We start from the raw sequence: 20,265 nt of genomic DNA on the forward strand, positions 1-20,265 counted from the left end.
CCACGCTGTAGTTTCCTTTGATATAAATCATCTTAATTAGAAACTTAAACCTCTTTTGGTTTCCATTTTCATTTTGTCCATTGTCAAGCCCTTACTCTTGAGATCTGGTGAAGGGGGAAGCAGGGTCTGTTGTCTTCCTTAACAGATTGCTTTGTTCAGTGTGAGTTCAATCACGAGGTGAATGTCAGAGGTTCTTGTCAGAATCTGGAAAATGTGAGGTTGTAGTAGATATGGGGTAGCAAGTTGGATTTGAATTTAAAAAAATTTTTATTGAAGTATAGAAGAAAACTTTCAAACATGACCTTAATAACTATGTCACTGGTGAAGATATCATGGAGGTGGGGATAGGAAAGCAGACTGGATAGAGTAGTCAGCAGACCTAGGCTGATCTTAAATCATGTCTGAGACCATTGATTGCTAGTAGAGCTTTATGGGGCAAATAAAATAGTCTTAGTGTTATCTTAGTTCATTTCTTTGAGAAGATTAGTTTTACAGATTTATCTTTTAATGTTTACTTTTTTAAACAAATTTGATTTTGATTACAGATGTTTACATTAAGAGTTAAAGATCTGTGGGAGAAGCTTAGTCATACTTTTTTGAATCTTGTGGGTAAACAGTCATTTTGATGTTTATAGTAGTTTATGTGCATAGAAAAACACTCGTACTACTTCAGGTGCATTAAACAAACATGTTCTTAAAGTGGTGAGCGGGTTATACTTAGTGTCTGCAGGAAGTATGAGGAAAAAGTGAGTGGTATCTTTATGGCCTCTTCTAACTGGTTTTTTCAGCTACTGATAAAAGAAATGCCCTCTCTAATTTTCAAAAAGAGATCTTAGATATATTTTTAAGTCCATGTGATTCTGATCACTTTAAGGAGTCTGCAGATAGAGTGGTCAAAAGATCCTCAGAATTTCCTTCCACTGAGTGGCCAGACAGGCTGTTTTGTATTTTGCTTTGTATTTATTGCTACCATAGTATCTGCCATATAGTGCATGTGTGCTAAGTCGCTTCAGTTGTGTCAACTCTTTGCGACCCCACAGACCTTAGCCCACCAGGCTCTTCTGTCCATGGATTCTCCAGACAAGAATACTGGAGTAGGTTGCTATGCCCTTCTCCAGGGGATCTTCCCAATCCACATCTCTTATGTCTCCTGCAATGGCAGGTGGGTTCTTTACCACTAGTGCCATCTGAGAAGCCTTCAAGTAGGAATTATTAAATGTTTGTTTTGCATGATATTTATCAGAAAATTCCTCTAAAAGTACATCTCTCTTTTTTATCTTAAATTACAGTAATGACAGAAATGGGAGGGCTTCTAATAAAAGAGGGAACTTAAAACCTGCCTCTATTATTTAAATGTACTTAATCATTCATTTATTAATTCAGTGATTCATTATTTACCTTACTGGATACTAGACTTACAAACTTGAGAAAGATCTGGTCCCTGTCATCAAAGTTATAGTACAATATGATAAGCAATGGTAGAAATACAAGGGACCCAAGAGGCACAGAGGATGGGATGGGGTATCAGGAAATGCTTTCCAAAATAAGCGACTTGAGTTGGGTTTAGAAGGATGAATAAGAATTAGCAAAGCTATGAAGGGGAAGAAGAGTATTCTGCATAGTACTTAAGCATATATGAAGGCAGAGAGAGTTTAACATTTAAATATTCTGAAATACATCTTGGGTTCCCTTTCTCTTTGACTCAGTTCATTACTGCTGCCTGCTTGAGTCACGCAGGTCCCGGTGGACCTCCTGGAGTGGAGGCTGAACCGTGGTGAACTCAGGCCTTGGCAGATGTGTGGATGTGCACTTGTGTGGTGGCTGTGGAACCTCGAGCTGAGAACAGGGGGCTCCTTCGGAGCATGAGCCTCCCACAGGGCGCTCTTGGGATGCCTGTCCCGGAATTACCCAGGGCAGTAACAAAGCTTTCTTTTCTTCTTTACACCAAGCCAGCAGGATGGGATGTCTGCTAGCCTTTGTGTTTGGAGCCAACCAACAAACATACAGTGACCAGTACAATGGCATTGTTGGGCTTCAGTGAAAAGTAGGTCGTGGCCCAGGCCCTCCTCTGCAGAGGGCCCATCCAAAGAACAGAGGTTGGACAAGCCTCTGATTTGGCTGTTTGGTATTGATGCTGGTTTCTGATGGGCTTTCTGACTTACTTTTGGTGTGTAACATTGTAGGATTTCTTCCCATTGTTTCCAAAAACCTCTATTTGGAATCTCTGAGTTGCCTTTGACTCTTTTCCCTTAGTTCTCATATCTACTACTCAGTTGCTAAATCATTTAGATTCTACTTCTGTTTATTCTAACTCTAGACTACTTTTTCATGCCTGTAATAGCACTGTAAGTCAGGTATTTGGTCATCTCTCATCTGGGCTGATGCAGTAGCCTTTAAACCTCCCTCTAGGTCCTTCTCTCTTCTGTTAACACCATGAGCTTTCTAAAATGTAGTTTCTGTCATGTATTAGTTTCCTAGGATTGCCATAACAAAGCACCACAACGTGAGTGGCTTATGATGATACAAGTTTATTCTCTCATAGTTCTGAAAGCTTGAAGTCTGAAATCAGAGTGTCGGCAGGGTCTTGCTCTCTCTGAAGGCCCTAAAGGAAGAAGAGCCTTGCCTCTTCATGGTTTCTCTTGGTGTTCCTTAGCTAATAGACACATGAAAATGGATCTTTGCCTCCATTGTTACCTGACATTCTCCTTGTATGTCTGTGTCTCCTCTCCTCTTTTTGTTAAGATATTAGATTAAGGATCCATCCTACTCCATAAGGACCTCATCTTTACTTGATTACATCTGCCAAAGACCTTATTTTCAAATAAGGTCACATTCACAGGTAATCAATTCATTGAATCTTCATAACTCTATGGGTTAGGTTCTATTATTATTCCCATTTTATAGATGAATGTTAAAGAGTAACCAACCCAGGTCACACAACTAGTCAGAGGTGAGTTTCAATCAGAGGCAGCCTAACTCTGCACTATGTGGGCTTCATCACTATATTGCACTGCCTGGCTTCACTTTTTAACTTCATTCTTCTCCCCTGCTTATACTTCATGCAGGGAAACAAAAAAGAGAAGAATAACTACTAATCGCTGAACTTGGTGTTCCTTTTGTATAGTATATCTTTATTACTCCCAACCCTGTATATGGGCTTCCAGGAAATAGAACTGAATCCTCAATGGGTGATGAGCCAGGCCTAGTGGGAAAAGGTATTCCAGGTAATGGGGCCAGCAATGTGCACAAATGTGCAAGTAAGCAGGGATCAGACCCTTATAAACAGGAGTGAAAGACATGTATGACATGCTAAGGAAAGAAGACTACTTCGAAAGCTAGTAGAGTAACCCAGGGGAGGAATGATGATAAGATATTAATAGTGGAAAGAATGAGTTGTATACTGTGAGCTAAGCTAAGCATGTGCTAGACACATTAATACTTTGTATATCTTATCTCTTTTTATTTTTCTCTGCCTTTGATTAAACACCAAATCACTTTGGTTCTGCCTCTGAGATGTCTCCAGATATTAACCTCTTTTCCATTCTCGCTCCCAGTCTTTTTCAGGCCTTTGTTGCTTCTCACTTGGATTCCAGAAGCCTCCTAACTCTTCTCCCAGTCTCAATTCCTGACCTTTCTGTACAGTTTTTACATTACTGTTAAAATGATATTTCTAAAGCACATCTAGTCATTGTCCTGGGTGAAAAAAATCGTTAATTTTTGTGTCATCTCTACTAGACTGTGAACTAAGGGCAGGGATTGGCCCTACTTAGTTTTGTGTTTTCACGTAGTAGGTTTTCAGTATTTCTGTAGGTGTATGGATACAGGTGGGTGGATCTCTCTCGGGACAATCCCGCTAGTTAGGTGGCAGCAAATGATGTCTGTTAGTGGAATGGCAGGCACATTCATCTGCCTTAGATAAGTGCCCTAGCTCTAGGCTATTTGGGTAGATTTTTCACAAAGGAATAATAATTCTTAGAGTTGATACTTTCTTTAGTACCTCTCTGAATATGCCTTTGAACTACTATTCATAGATAAGTTTGTTTGATTATAGATATCACTACTTTGATAATTCAGAGTTAAGAAAGGGTAACCATTTTTTCTTGTTCTTCTGACTGGTTATGATTGGGTGAGGTTATGATTAGAATCAGCAGGAATCGAGAACAGGAGTCCTGGGTGTAGTGCATGTTACCTCAGGGAGAGGTATGTATTGCCTAGTCCTGCTCCAGAATATTCTTTGTATGTACAAGTTTATGTGTCTGTCTGTGTTTGAGTGGTACCATCAGACTCTATAGGGCATATATGGAAAGAGCCATTCTCAGCCTTTTAGGATCCAACTCAGATATTACTTTTTCTCTGAAACTTTCCAAACTCCTCAATATCTACTTTTATACCCCAAGTATTTACCTCTGCTAAAAGGTTATTAGTATTATTTGTTTACCAATGTGTCTTTCATGACACATTTTATGGTATAAACTGAGTATTTCTTTCTTAATGGTATAAACTGAGTATTTATATACCCACATTTACTGTGTGGATGGGTCTCTTGTAATCACTGGGGGATATAATGTTGATGTAAATGGACAAGTTCTTATTCTCATATGGGGGTGGTAGGAAGGAGAGGAGTGCTCAATAAGTATTTGGAGAAATAAGCTGATATTCCTGAGTGGCGAACTGAGTGTGTGCTTACCTGTTCCTTTGATCATTTTCTAGAGTGTTGGCATATGATTTTTTACATACATAGTAATATTGTTCAGTCACCAACACATATTTGTCTATTTGGTGCCTTTTAAGAAAAAAGTCTTTAATGAAATCGAATATCACACAAATGAAATGGCAGAAACTCTTAACATTTTATTAAACCATGAGGAGGAGAAGCAGGTTTTGGTGTAGGTGAACTTGGGGAACAGTCACTTAGAGGTATTAAGTCCCTCTGACACATTTGATTGGCTGATATTATAGTTTTCTGAACTTGAAAGTTAAAAAGAGCAACAATAAAAATTATAAAATCTTCTCTCTGGTAGGTATTTAAATGTGTTGCCAAGGCCTTTGGTTGTTTCGTAGAGCTAAGGGAGTGGTCTGGAAGAAAATGAAAGCAAAGTGGCTGTTATCCCCAGCCCAGAAGGCTGAATGTGCGGGGACAGTTGTTCTTGCCTCTGCTTCCCACAGAGCACACACCAGCTGAGTCTGCACGTGGCGTTGCTTATGGGGAAGTGGACATTCCGACTAATGGCACACAGAGTGTGTAGCAACTTAGAAATCTTCCTTGTTGGCAGATCTCAAACTTCCTTTCCTCATATATGCAAAGGTCTTGAGACATTGAGAAGTTGTGGTTTCTGAGAGCCCCAGAGGCTTATCAGCCCCACCAAAGTGTTCACTGAAGGCAGGCAAGTGAGTAAACTCCATTTGGTTTCCCTCTCTGGTCCTGGGTTTGTGCTTTTTTTCCATCTTGTCTGGAATAGTCAGAGCCAAATAGCCAATGTGATTCCTCACCTTGTCTCACCTCTCTCCTCTGCTCTCCACCCTGTGGCTTGGTCTGTGGATTTCTCAGACTTTCAGAGACATGGCGGGACAGAGTAAACATGTGTTTGAACCAAGAGTCCTGGCTTACCCTGGCCCACAGAGTACACATACAGGCTTTTTACCCGTCTTTTCTGCCTGGCCCTCAGTGGGAAACCTGAGTGGCTCCTGAAGTCAAGCCTTCCATGTCACACTGTCACGGTGCCAGACAAGTGGACTACAACCTTGTCACACCTTTTCTACTCTCAGAGCTAGAGAAATTTGTCTACGTGATTAGCTGTCAGCTTCACTGCCCCTCTATAGCTTGGAATTTGCAAGTTCACTTTCCTTTTAGCAAATGGGCACCTCAGATGTGAACCGTGAACAAATTCAACTGGAGTGAAGAGGCTAAGGTGCTATGCTAATATCGTCATTATGCTTTGTTTTGAGATTTCCAAAGATGGATTATCAAACAAGATGAAGCAGATCAACAGGTTTCCCTTTTGAGAAATTTGGTGTATTTTTAGCCATTCTCTCTGCCTTGCCAAACCTGATCTACTTCATCCAAGGATCTGAAATGCTGCCTCATGCTGCCCCCAACTGGTTCTTTTTGGTACTCATGTTACCACATCAGAGAATCTAAGATTATATGAAACTTCTATTATTTTTTTCTTAGCACTTTCATGTATTTGTATTCAATTCTTATAATAACATCATGAGGTATATGGATCATGGATTATAATACCTATTGTATATATGGGAAAACAGAAGGAAAGCCTCATTAGTCTATTTGTCCAAAGTAAAATGGCTGTTAAGAGGCAGAGTTGGACTAAAATTCAGGTTTCTTGTCTTCTCTCCCATCAGTTCCCTACTCTTTTGTAAATCCAATATCACCCCCCACTCCGAAAAGATATGAAGTGCTTATTTTTAGGCTTAGAGGTTTTGTGAAGATTAAATGATGTAATTAATGGTAAGTCCTCAGAGTAGTGCCTGGCACAAAGTAAGCACCAACTAATAGCAGCTGCCACTGCTATTGTGGTTATTATTATTATCTCGGTATTTGCTCTTTTTAAAAACAAAACAAAACAAAGCGGCTCTTTGTGGGTATGTAGGAATGACAGACAGCCAAATTTCTTGAACGAGTATGTCTTCACGTAGTTTCCACTTAGCCTTGTCTCCTACTCACTCCTCAATTCACTTTGATCTTATTCTGGTCTTAACCACTTTACTGAAACTGCTCTGGCCATGGTTGCCAGTGACTTCTTATTTATTTATCTGGCTGCATTGGGTCTTGCTGCACGCAGCATCTTCTGTTGTGACACATGGGCTTCTCTCTGGTTGTATCCCATGGGCTCCAGATTGTGGGCTCGGCAGTTGAGGCACAGTGTGTGGGATTTTCAGCTCCCAGACCAGGGATTAAACCCTCATCCCTTGCATTGGAAGGCAGATTCTTAACTACTGGACCACCAGGGAAGTCCTGCCGGTGACTTGTTAGAGGCAAATTCAGTAGACACTTTTCAGGCTCATCTTACTTGATCTGTAGCATTTTGATACTTTTGGTCATTTTCTCTTTTGGAATGTTCTCGTTCTTTGGCTTCTGTGGTGACATTCTTGTTTGGTGGTTCTTCCTCTGCCTGCTTCTGTATATGTTCCAGTTGTTTGGGATTCTGTTAATTTCCCACCTTATATGTTAACCCCTGGGCAATCCCATATATTCCTTAGCCTCAGTGACTACTTCAGCTCAATGTCATTGCCTCCTAAATGTTAGTCTCTAGCCCAGATTTTGCTCCTAAACTTCAAACTGACTTGGTATAGGGTATCTCCACATGCCCTTAAGCCCAGCATGTCTTAGTTGTACTCCCTGTTTTTTAACATTGCCTCTTCTAAAAACCTCCTCTCCCTATATTCTGGGTATTTAATAATGGCACACAGGGGCCAATAGCCTGCAATCCACCTAGGAGCTTTTCATTGTTCTCCTCCTCCTCATCAAGGCATTCATCAAGTTTTTTTGACTTTGCCATCTAAAATCTTGAATCTTGCTCTGTTCCAGTGCCTCCACTGTTGCCTTAACTCAGGCATTCTTCCTTCACCAGGATTATTGCAATAATTTCCTAACCTATTTTTCCTTCTCCATATTCTCCACTCTAATCCATCCATCCTACCATTGCTGAAATAATCTTTTCCTTAAAAAAACAAATATGAACATGTTGCTCTTTGGCTTAAAAGGCTTCTTTTGTTCCCTATAGATAGGATAAAGTCCATATACTTTAGCAAAGCATATCAGCCTCACCTCTCATGTACTCTGGCCATACTGAGTAAATTAGTTTTCTGAATACACCATGCTCTTAACCTATAGCTTTATGTCTGCTGTTCCCTCTGTGTGGACTTTCTTTCCTGCTCCCCCAAGTCATCCTTTGAACTCCTCAGTTCCTTCGTGCAGCTTTCTCTGACATGCCTAGATTGAGTCTGTACCTTTTTCCTTTGTGCTGTCGTACCTGTACAAAGCTATCTTTTAGCATTTACTACATGATATTGTTTGTCTATATCCCTTAATAGATTGTGATCTCAAAGGAAGGTGCAGCATCTACCATAGTGCCCAGATGCAGAATAACTGCTCAGTAACTTAAAAAAAAAGAAAAACAACAGTCTCTGTCTTCTAGGTTTTTACCCTCCAGCAGTTTTACCCCCACCCTAAACGTTGTTGACAAATGGTAGCTGGGTTTTCCTTCTGTTTTGCAGTATATCAACTCTGGAAACCTGGAACAGTTGCTAGACAGTAACCTGCATTTGCCCTGGACTGTGAGGGTGAAACTGGCTTATGACATAGCAGTGGGCCTCAGCTACCTTCACTTCAAAGGCATTTTCCATCGGGACCTCACCTCTAAGGTACGAAGGCTTTACTTGGACAACTCTTTGAGACACTATCTTCCATTTACCAAGAAATCTGCATTAAGAAACCAGTCATTAATGAGCTTTGGAATGTTGGAGATCTCTTATAAATTCAACATTTAATCATGGAAGATACAGCTTATTACTGTGTATAGCTAGTCCTTAGAAAGCCAAACTTGGCTCACAGCAGGTTCCTTTCATTGTTGAGTCCATCAGCACATACATCTTGAGAACGTTTATTCTTGGTTTCACTCACTACTGAATGTATGTTGCAGGAATAGATGGCACGAGAACACATAAGAGATTCTTGCCCTTTAGGGGTGACAGCAGTCAAGGCTGTGTGGGAACCTGCCTCTTTGTATTCTCTCCCATGGTCTCCAGCAGGGGTTCTGTGATTTTTAGTCACTTGAGTACAGGTTTTGGAGGCCATAATGTACTGACCCATTTTCTTTCTGTGTGATTGAGTTTCTGCCATCCTGCCAGTTCCTCTTTGGCATCAGCTGGTCTTTGTAGTATTCTCTTGCTGTCCAAATTGCTGTGTGACCAGGTTAGAAAAGAGTTGCTTTTAGAGGAAGTTGGCTATACTACAAGGCAGACACCTCAGGGCCAAGTAGCACAGGATACCACATGACAAGGCTTATTTAAATAGTACTGTTTGTACTACTATATATAAAAAATAGATAACCAATAAAGACCTACTATATAGCACAGTGATTCTACTCAATACTCCGTAATGACCCATATGGGAAAAGAATCTAAAAAAGAGTGGAGATATGCATATATATAAAACTGATTCAGTTTGCTGTACAGCAGAAAGTAATATAACATTGTAAATATACGCCAATAAAAATTTTTTTTAAAATAATACTGTTTGACCATTGATATGGGAACTATAAATCATCTAATATAACTTGTGTTCAGAAGCTGATTTAAAATTCTCCTAGGGAGGTATATGAGGCTTCCTAGGTGACTCAGTGGTAAAGAATCCACCGGCCAATGTAGAAGATGCAGGAGACATGGGTTCGATCCCTGGGTTGGGAAGATCCCCTAGAGGAGGAAATAGCAACCCATTCCAACATTCTTGCCTGGAAAATCCCATGGACAGAGGAGCCTGGTGGGCTACAGTCCATGGGGTCACGAAGAGTCGGACACAACTAAGCAACTGAGCACACACACATGCACGCAGGGGAGGTATATGGACCATCCAAGAACAGTGGTCACTTCAATCTGCACCCTTAACACATGCATATGCACATGCATATACATATTCGTGCAGCTCTTCTGTCATGGATGAGGGGTAAGGAAACCTGTTACAGGAAAAAGTTTGCAAAGGGAACAAAAGCAGGCTGTGCTCTCAGAGCCAATAGACCTGGTGTTCTAAACATAAGTACTGTCCCCAAGGGACCCTGGCCATTGGTTTGTGACTACTACACAGAAAATAGCTTTAAGTAGTGCTCGTAGGGCTCTAGGTGTGGCAGTGCCATTTGTAGTCAGCTGCACTGTTACTGAAGAAACCCTAAGATTGGTGGAATCTGGTGACCAGCTGAGACCTAGTTGTGAGAAGTCCTTTATCTTCAATGGTATAAGCAAGAGCTGGACAGCTGGGAGCTGGAAGGTGGTATCTTATCCCTTCATCAGCCTCTTCTCCTTCCTTAGAATGTTTTAGAAAGTCAAGACTTAGAAAATTGCACCTGTTCCTGGCAGATGGGTTGGGTTGTATCAACTTAGATACTGTCTTAAGTTGATGGCATATCCTTACCTTGGGCATGCAACTAAAATAAAATTGTTGCTTCCTACTCAGAGAGCATCATGTCTTCTAACATAGAGGGAGGTCATGACCAGTTGTCTATCAATCACACAGATATTTCCTACACACCCACATGAGTGTCTTCTGTGCCTGGCACCATGCATGAAGGAATATTCGAGAAAGATAAGTTCTGACCAGAGATAGTCTATTGGCAAATAACTGAAGAAAAGTTCATAGCATTTTATAATTGAGTGTTTAGCTATAGACTATGGGTTTTCAGCAAAAAAAAATCAGTAAACTAGGGTACCTAGGTTTTCTGGAGGAACTCATTGTATTCCATTCTGTGCACCCAAAATATTTTATCCCATTGTGCTAGTGTGGTTCTGAGTTTGTCATATTGTATGTATTGTAAAAATGACTACCCTTTTTGGATCTTTAGGGTAAGACCACTGTCCTTTGGTTTTCCTAGTTGATGGTGGGTGCTCCCATGTCAGCTGGCTTGAGATGAGAAACTGGGAATTTAGGAGAAAAATTCTCTGGTATTATTGGTGTACTTTCTTGCGTCTGAACTTTAGGTGGTGGTGAGAACAAATGACTTTGCAACTGGAAGACAGGCTGGGAACTACACTTTAGGGAATCTCAAGTTGAAGAAAAACAAGCAAATTTTATAAGCCAGACCATCCTATTTGAGAGACTCTATTTATTGCCCTTTTATCCAAATGTTTCAACTTCACAGTGTTGCAGAGATTAAGGAGAGGTTGTATGTTCACACCTAGACCAAAGCAGCCCCACCCAGGAGACCTGTGTGGTGGTGACAGTGACTCTAAGAATGAGAATCCCAAGGGAAAAATAAGGCTAAAGGGACAGAGCAGGGCTTTGAAATTTCCAAACTATCTCCTCATTGTCAGCCTTGGATCTGAATTTAAGTGCAGTAAAAGGTTTACTTATATTTTAGTGTGTACATTTCCAGTTATTTGATGGTATACTGTGTCTGTGTCTCCCACCAACACATGAGTTTCTCAAGTGCTGCTCTTATTCACCTTTTTCCCCCTAGCACCTAACATAGAGCCTATCAGAGTAGAGGCTTCCTGGCCCTCTTGCAGAAAATGTGCTTGATGGCACAGAGGCCAGAACATCTGCTTGAGAACTGAGATTTTGAGTCCCACATCCAGTTTTATTCCACCTCTTTAAATGACTTCAGTGTTCTTGGGCTATTGACATCAGCCCTGGCTTCTCAGACCAGAGCTAATAAGAGGGATTTAGAATACTGGCAGTGTGTTTCAGGTGGGTAAACCAGGACAGAGAGAAGCATATGCCATTTTCCAAATGATCCTGGGCCCAGAGTAGTGGCAGAGAGGATCCTAGTTTTGAGTGCCTACTGAAAGTAGTGTTGCCTTTGTAGAATTCACACATCATTGTTTACTGAAACACTGTTTTCAAGAATGAAAAGTCTGTCACATATAGCTGTTCAGTCTAATTTTGTAACTACTTCTAAGAAACAGGCTGATTTAGGTTTGTGCAGTGGCAATGCTGATTACTTAGAAGGAAATGGGAGGTTGTGTGGCTTTAAAAACATTCAGTTCTTGAGCTCCATCAAGAAGTGGCAACAGCTGCATGCAGGCTAGAAGCAGTTGATTCAGTTGTATGTGAGCCTTGCTCTTAAGGGCAGCTAAGGAGGGCTTCTTTGTTTTTAAATATATATTTTTTTAAATTAGAGGATAATTACAATATTGTGATGTTTTTGCCATACATCAACATACATTGGCATTAGGTATACATATGTCCCCTCCCTCTTGAACACCCCTCCCAGCTCCCTCCCCGTCGCGCTCATCTAGATTTTCACAGAGCACTAGCTTTGGGTTCCCTGTGTCACACATCAAACTCAAGAGAGTGGTTTCAGAGACTGAAGAGAACATGAATTAGAAACAGTTGAATGCTGGAGGATGTAGAGAGTGTGTGTTAGGGCACTCTGTAGTCATTTTTTATAATGAGAACCATCATTAGCCTTTTGGAACCACTTATACTGTGCTGTTAGAGGAGATAGAAATTGCTAGAACCTAATCTATACCATCCATGGGCTCTGAGTCAAGTTGGAGATTCAGATATGTGAGCAGATTACTTCCCAAGAACTATGGAGAAGGTATAGGATCATATGGTGGAGTGGAAAGGAAGGGACAGGACACACTATAGCAAACCAGATAATCTTCTCCAAGTTGGACTCTAGTTGTCTCTGGGATATTTAGGAGGGAGTTCAATTTCTGATCTGGCTGTGCTGTGAAAAGAAACTTTTAACCTTTCTTGAGACATAGAATCAGTACTTTGTTTCTAACTGGATTTATGGAGTGAATTTGTTGGGGGTAAGGGGAAAGAGGTGTTGGCACATGGAAAGCCATTTTTTGTTGTTATAGAAATAGCTTTTTGAGAGGTCCCTGGTAGCTCAGACGGTAAAGTGTCTGCCTACAATGCGGGAAACCCAGGTTCGATCCCTGGGTCGGAAGATCCCCTGGAGAAGGAAATGGCAACCCACTCCAGTATTCTTGCCTGGAAAATCCCATGGACTGAGGAGCCTGGTAGGCTACAGTCCATGGGGTCGCAGAGTCAAACACAGCTGAGCGACTTCACTTCACTTAGAGCTAACACTTACAAATGGACCTGGCATTTCTCTGTTTGGGTCGTTTTATTCAGTGCCAGTACAGGCTGTGCGGCTGTTCTAGGAGCCCTCAGGATCTGCTCTCAGGTGTCTCCTCTGGCGCAGTCCTGAAGGGTTTGTGCTGGCTTACAGAAATGCGTTCATGGCCACCTTTTGAATCTCTTGTCAGCTTGGTCCCCACCATGGAGAGTCGAATGTATGATTAGTGTGTGCCTTTTCACTTGCTTTCAAAAGAAGCTTTATTCGTCAGACTTTCACATGACAAACTTTGGCCGAGTTCTTTCTGCATGTCTGTGCTAGGTTAGAGATACAGAGATAATAGGATCAGTCCCTGCCCTTTGAAGAGGCAGACTTGTAAGCCTCTGCTACTGTGTGATGTATTATAATAGGAGGAAGGACAAAGAGGAATGGGAGCCAGGTGGCAGCAGTGCCTGGGCTCCTCTTTGAACCAGAAAAGGTCACCTCTCACCTCAGGGAAGTCTGACTGGGCCTTTCTTATATCTGTTGCTTACTCCAGGCATACTTTTGAATAAAGCATTCTTCAGCTTGATTTAATGGACTTTGTATCCCACACAGCCTGAAAATTAGTCTGGGTTCTTCAGAACCCCACAGTGGTCTGAGTTCATATTTTGTGCTCTGTACCGTCAGTCTGTACTGCGGCCATGTCCAAGTTGGGTGAGAAATGCAAGCATTACAGTAGGCGCCCTTGGATTAATCAGCTTTGGAGGTGGGGGCTAGCATCCCAGATGAAGGGGTCTTACTGTATTGCCTGCACAAACAGTGCTGCCTTCTCCATGGGCCTGGGCCTCTGCTTCTGTCTTAAGACTGCATTGTTCCTGCCATAGCCTTGCTGTCTCTAGTGGAAAGCTTTTCAACCAGTTTTTCTGGAAAGGTCAGAATCATTAGGGGATGATCCTATTAGAATCAGGAGACCCACAGCTTTACCACTCATAGTTGGAAGCTTCACTTTTCTCATCTTAAATGTAAAAATCTCAGATCTGCCCACCTGACAAGGTTGTTTGAATCACTTGGACTAGTTTATGAATACTGTTTTATAATTAATTCGTAAGGTACCACACAGGCAGAAGTAGACAGTCTTTCCCTTGCACAAGGGGCTAGGAAATATTCTCAAGGGCACTTCGCTCTTAAGATATTGCTGCTTTGCTGAATCTTTTAGTATATGGTGTACAGCCTATAGCTATAGGAAGGGACTATAGAAACAGACACTTAGGTCAAATACTAAGGTTAGAGAGAAGAGAATGCAAAGGATACTTTGGAAAAGGATATTGAACCTAACCTGAGGGTACAGAGACGACTTCTTGGAGAAGGTGATGCCTGAGCTGAATCTTGAAAATTGAATTCTACTTAGTAAGTATTGTGTGTTTGTGCTTAGTTGCTTAGACATGTCTGACTCTTTGTGATCCCATGGACTGCAGCCTACCAGGCTCCTCTGTTCATGGTGATTCTCCAGGCATAAGTACTGGAGTACGTTGCCATGCCCTCCTCCAGGGGATTTTCCCAACACAAGGATCAAACCCATGTCTCCCACATTGCAGGCAGATTCTTTACTGACTGAGCCACCAGGGAAGCCCTGGTGTGTGAGACCTGGGTTCGATCCCTGGGTTGGGAAGATCCCCTGGAAGAGGGCATGGCAACCCACATTGTGTGTGTGGTGGGGTTATATTCCAGATCACATCAGTCGAACAGTATAAACAAAGGCATAGAGACATGAACAGTATGATATGCAGACTGTGAGGCTGAAGTGGTAGGGGATAAGAATTGAAAGCAGAGGAGTCTGATGATATACTATCTAACTTGGATTTTATCTTCTAGATAGGAAATGAAGAACCATTGTTGGCTTCTTTTAAATAACAACTTTTTTGAGATATTACTCACATAAAATAAAATTCATCCTTTCAAAGTATACATTTCAGTGGTTTTTAGTATATTCAATTATCACCACTATCTAATTTCAAATCTTTTCATCGTTCCAAAAGGAAAACCCCATGCCCTGTTCTCCCCTCCCTTCAGCCTTTGGGAACCACTAATCTTTTTTCAGTTTCTATAGCTTTGCTTAATCTGGACATTTCATAGAAATAGAATCATACAATATATTATTGCTAGCTTTTAAGTAGGTGAGTAACAGATTTGCATTTTACAAAGATCATGCTGGCAGAAGTGAGGAAGGTGGATTATGGAGATCAAGCCTAGCCTAGGCAGAGACCATTTGGAATACTGGAGTATTCAGAGGAGGACCTGAATTAAGGCAACAGTCATGGGGATGAAAAAGGAGGGGGCGATTTGAAAACATTTAGAAGCTAAAATTATTTGGAGTTAAGAGTGGAAAGTCTAGGTGAATCCCAAGTTTCTAGCTTAGCAAACTGGGTGGAAAACAGCAATACTAGCTGACATAAAAATACAGCTAGAGATTTAGTTTTTGGGGAAAAAGATGAGTTCAGCTTTGCATGTATAGAGTTAAGTGTGAATAATCCAGATGTCGTTCAGATATAGACCAGATGTGCAAAGCTGAAGATTGAGAAATAAAGGTCAGTGCAGAGGATATACATTTGGGAGTCATCAGTACAGAAGTGGTAATTAGAAAAGAAATGTGGAATAGTCTCCACAGCTATAGGCCTAGGAGAACCCTGAGACCATCACCCTCGGGGGTGGGAGGAAAAGCCCTAGAGTGTTCAGAGTAGCCAGAGGTAGAGAAGGAAATCTATAGTGTCACAGAAGCCAGGAGAGAAGAATCAAAAGCAACAGAAATAGCTTGTAATTAGCCTTTGATCGGAGAAGGCAATGGCACTCCAGTACTCTTGCCTGGAAAATCCCATGGATGGAGGAGCCTGGTAGGCTGCAGTCCAGGGGGTCGCTAAGAGTCGGACACGACTGAAGCGACTTAGCAGCAGCCTTTGATAGCTAGTCTGTTTGCTCCAGGGCCACAATGGCTTAGTCTCTACATGTCCAGCATTGATAGGATCCCTGAATCATATATAAAAATGCTGAAGGAAATAATCAGCAATGTCAACAGCAGCAAAATCAAGTAATACTAAGGACTGATTTTGTCTACTCAGTTTAATGACATGGAACTCAGAGGGATCCTCCCGGAGAACACTTCCAGCAGAAGCCAGTGAGGAAGGGGTGGGAGATGAGGAAGTAAAAACAGCAAGTGTTGCAAGCCAGACTTCACTAGTCTAGACTCCACTAAGAGCAGGCTCAGGAGTTTATTGAAAAACCCCATAGGAGCTAATCCTGGTCAGGGATCCTCCCCATTTTCCTCATCACCTCAGATACAGACTCCTAAAGTTGGCTCTTTTGGTTTTCAGTATTCCATCTTTGTCTTTGGCTCCAGTCCCTGGCTGCTGGCTATGGAGAAGCTTTAAGAGAGGCAGGGGTCACATTCCAGATCAGAGGCAGACTGGGCTAGGCAGGCTTATCCATGTTGTGGGGCCCTGATCAACCTTGCCGTAGCCATCTTTTAGCGGCTCAGAGAAGCTACTGTAAGTCGCTTCCTCCTGGATGGTTGGTCTACAGTGAGTGTATGAGAGGGCTTCATGACTGTGAAGATGGGACAGAAATTGAAGAGCTTTGATAAGGGGTACCGGCCATGCTCTGTTCCTTATTGCTGCGCCTAAGCTGAATTTCGCAGGATTGTTTCTAAGGGCTGAAAAGCCAGTAGTAAACAGGACTTCAGACTGATCCTTGGAGACAGGAGCCTGAGTTGTTGATGAAAGAAGAGGAGGGGAGAAAAACAAGCAACAGATCTGAGCCGCCACTGCCTCACAAGCCAGTGCCCAATAGCCTAGACTTCAGCTGTCTAATAGACAGGCTGGCTTAGAACCCATCTTCTCATAGATTGTAAAGTCAGGGAGTTGGGGTGGGGGTGGATTGCTGAGCCAGGGGACTGATGGAAGGGCTGAAGCCAGGACAAGCACAAGGAGAGGCCTGCTTAGAAGCCAGAGACAGTCTATCAGGAACCAAGGGCAATAGATGTAATGAAATCACAGGCTGCTTCCAGCTCAGAAAAAGAGAGCATAGTGTGATCACATCAAGGCCAGAGTAAGGGACTAATTTGTATCTGATGCGAAGTAACCAGGTGACTTGGCAATGCCTTGGCAACTATGTGCCAAGGTGAGGAAGAGGGAGGGCTAGAGGGCCTTGCCAGTCCCAGAAATGTCCCTGTGAGCCAAGGATCCCTGTTCTGTGCTGCCCCTGGAGGAAGGGGGGATCGAATGAGATGCCTCCTGAGCCAGAGTGGTGTAGGTCCATTTTGAATATTTGAGGAGAGCTCGTTGCTGCTTTATGTTTAAAGTCATTTGGGTTCATCCATTCTCTGGAGACAGCAGCATTTGTTCAACAAGCTTGTCTTGAACCTCTCTCATAAATTGAATAGTGTAAGGAAGGCCCAAACCCGAATTTGCCCCTGAGAGGCTGATGGCCTCTCTGCTAGGCTGTAAGAGGAAGTGGCAGAGAGGAGTTAATGGAGTTGAGAAAGCTGAAGGTGAGAACTGGAGAGGTCAGGACTGGAAAGGTAAGCTTACCTTAAAGCACACTAAATTTTCTGAGGAAAAAAGAATTGGGAGAATATTCCAAATGGAAAGAAAAAGTAAAAGCAAAGACAAAGGTTTGAAGGGCCTGTTCAGGCTTGTCTGTAAGAAGTTTGGATGAAGATATGTACATAGGGGCACCAGGGGCTCAGATCACAGAACAAAGCCAGATTGTGGAATTTTAATGCCAGAGGAGAGGGTGGTTGTAATCTTGTGGGCAGTGAAAGTTGGTATAGGCTTGTCCTGTGCTTACATTACTTGGCAAGGTCAGGCCTGGTCTTTGAGTCTCTACGTTCTGAGAGAAGAATGGAGGCCAGGGTCTGATAGCCTGTCTTCTTCCACTAGATTATAAGCTCCAAGAGAACAAGGGTTTCTGTTTACTGTGATATCTTTGATACTTAGAACCTTGCCTAGCACATGGAAAACAAAGATAAATATTTGTTTGGAGCATGGTATGAATCCTAGGGCAGCCACCCAAGATCCAGGCCTAACTCACCTCACATGGCTATCAGAGCCCCACTGGGGTCAGCCCAAGAGCATGATTTCACCAAGAAGCAAAGGACAAGGTACCCTGTGGTAGTAGGGAGGGGTGGTGGGAAACTCTATGGCTGGCTGGTCCCCTCTTCTGATCCACATGTCTTCTTCTTTGGGAACCCTAGAACTGCCTGATAAAGAGGGATGAAAATGGTTACTCTGCAGTGGTAGCTGACTTTGGCCTGGCTGAGAAGATCCCTGATATCAGGTGGGTAACCCTAATGGGTGCTGGGGTCACTGAAGGGACTGAGGCAAAGGGGAAGACTCCAGTGTCCTCTTCAGAGGCTAGGACTTGGTCACAGCCCAATCTCAGCTCCCTAAATTCAGTCAATTTTGGTGTGCCCATCCTTGGGGGAGAGAAATTCCCAATGGTCAGACCTCCCATTGCACCCACCAGTGGCAAGCTCATTTTCTATACATTCTTACCCCACAGCACAGGCGGTGAGAAGCTAGCTGTGGTGGGCTCACCCTTCTGGATGGCACCTGAGGTTCTCCGAGATGAGCCCTACAATGAAAAGGTGAGTCTGGGGACCCCAAGGCCTGATTCTCTGTAGAATCCATTCTTAGCATCAAGTGCCTTGGATCACCCTTCACGTATAGGGTAAGGATCTATATCCTTCCTGCAAAATCAGCACTGGTACCTGTCAGCTGCCTGGTGAATGAACTGAATGAAATATGGTCAGTATTTCATTCCACTTCCTGATGGCTCAGTGGTTAAGAATCCCCCAGCAAATGCAGGAGATGTGGTTTTGATCCCTGGGTCAGGAAGATCTCCTAGAGTAGGAAATATCAACCCACTCCAGTATTCTTCCCTGGGAAATCCCACAGACAGAGGAGCCTGGCGGGCTACAGTCCAGAGTCACAGAGTTAAGACATGACTGAGCAACTGAGCACATGGTCAGTAGGGCCCAAGCCTGGGCTAGTGAACATGAGAGGCAGAAACCCCACCTCTTACCCGATCGAGGGAAACTGAGATTTCACTACCCACCAGGCGGATGTGTTCTCTTATGGTATCATCCTCTGTGAGATCATCGCCCGCATCCAGGCTGATCCAGACTATCTTCCCCGAACAGAGGTGAGCTCCAGGATGGGGATCAGTGCCACTGGGATGGCTGCTTTCGAGGCCATGGAATTTTTTATTTTCTTGGGGTGGAGTTCCTGGAACTTGGTCTGTGGCTTCTTCTCTGGGGCAGTTCTCCACCTCTCCTGAGCAGGCCAGGATGGGTGGAGGGGTTAATGACCTGTCTACCCATGTCCCTGCTCCTTCTCCACCATACCCATCCACAGAATTTCGGGCTAGACTATGATGCTTTCCAGCACATGGTGGGAGACTGTCCCCCAGACTTTCTGCAGCTCACCTTCAACTGCTGTAATGTGAGTATCTTTTTCTCCTGGGCTTTGGTTGGGGCTGGCTGAACCCTGTTCACCTGGTTAGGACCACAGGGAGAGGCTGCTAATTAGCCTCATGAGGGACCTCTGTCTCAATGATGAGTGGCCGTGCCTATGTTCCTTCCTCTGGGCCTGTCAGACTCTGGCCCAAAGCCTTGGACCAAGGAAAGGAAAATTGCTTTGTATTATCCAGTCCTCAGCTTGTAATGTAAACCTACTACCCTTTTCTTGGATATTGATGGAGCTTTGGTCAGGTTTTAGTTGGACCATGCATCCAACTGGTCCAAAGCCCATAAGAAAGGCTCTTGTTAGCATTTTAGGTCTGGGGCCGCACCTACCAGTTATGACTAAGGGGTAGCTGGGACTGGTCCAGGTAGCTTCCAGAAACATGTTAGCTGCAGAACTCAAAGAATAGAACCAACCAATGTGAACACTCCCTTTTGGAGGGTTCTATGCCAAACAAGGGGACAAGACATAGAAAGGCCACTGAGGTAGGGGAGGGTACTAGACAATAGCATCTTCCCTGACCTTCACTCTGGGGCTCAGTCTTACGGTCTGGAACCTTCAGAAAAGATCTCTTCGATACACATCTGACTCTTAAAAGATGCCAGAAACAGACTCAAATGCCATCCTCGGGATGGAAGATAGGAGGTCAGGGCTAATGGCTGGTGTGGATGACTACAGATGGACCCCAAACTACGCCCATCCTTTGTGGAGATTGGGAAGACCTTGGAGGAAATTCTGAGCCGCCTACAGGAGGAAGAGCTGGAGAGGGACAGGAAGCTGCAGCCCACAGCCAAGGGTAAGAGATGAAACTAGAATGTCCAGCCTGAACCCATGGGAGGATATTAGGATGGTGGGGGGCGAAGGGGCTTCCCCTCTAGGGCTGTGATCACAGGATCCCATGTACAGAAGAAAGGTAAAGAAGCAGGGGATGATGGGAAAAGTCCTGGAGCTCTGCACTAGCATACCGCCTCCCTTCTGTTTTCTCATTGTTGAATGGGGACAACAGT

The 20,265-nt window shown here is 43.2% G+C and overlaps 1 protein-coding gene across 6 annotated transcripts in view; it reads left to right on the forward strand.

The window, feature by feature from the left end:
* TESK2 (testis associated actin remodelling kinase 2) overlaps positions 1 to 20,265 on the forward strand; it is a 137,700-nt gene that overhangs the window by 115,687 nt on the left and 1,748 nt on the right. For 5 of the 6 annotated variants that reach the window (XM_070368154.1, XM_005894201.3, XM_070368155.1 and 2 more), the window contains 6 exons: positions 8,236 to 8,382; positions 17,989 to 18,071; positions 18,297 to 18,381; positions 18,855 to 18,938; positions 19,151 to 19,237; positions 19,937 to 20,054. In XM_070368154.1, coding sequence (XP_070224255.1) covers positions 8,236 to 8,382; positions 17,989 to 18,071; positions 18,297 to 18,381; positions 18,855 to 18,938; positions 19,151 to 19,237; positions 19,937 to 20,054 — 604 coding nt within the window. The remainder of the gene's footprint in view (positions 1 to 8,235; positions 8,383 to 17,988; positions 18,072 to 18,296; positions 18,382 to 18,854; positions 18,939 to 19,150; positions 19,238 to 19,936; positions 20,055 to 20,265) is intronic. The other variant, XM_070368158.1, reaches the window with a different exon arrangement.

This window comes from Bos mutus, chromosome 3 (genome assembly GCF_027580195.1).
Source record: "Bos mutus isolate GX-2022 chromosome 3, NWIPB_WYAK_1.1, whole genome shotgun sequence".
Taxonomy (NCBI): Eukaryota; Metazoa; Chordata; class Mammalia; order Artiodactyla; family Bovidae; genus Bos; species Bos mutus.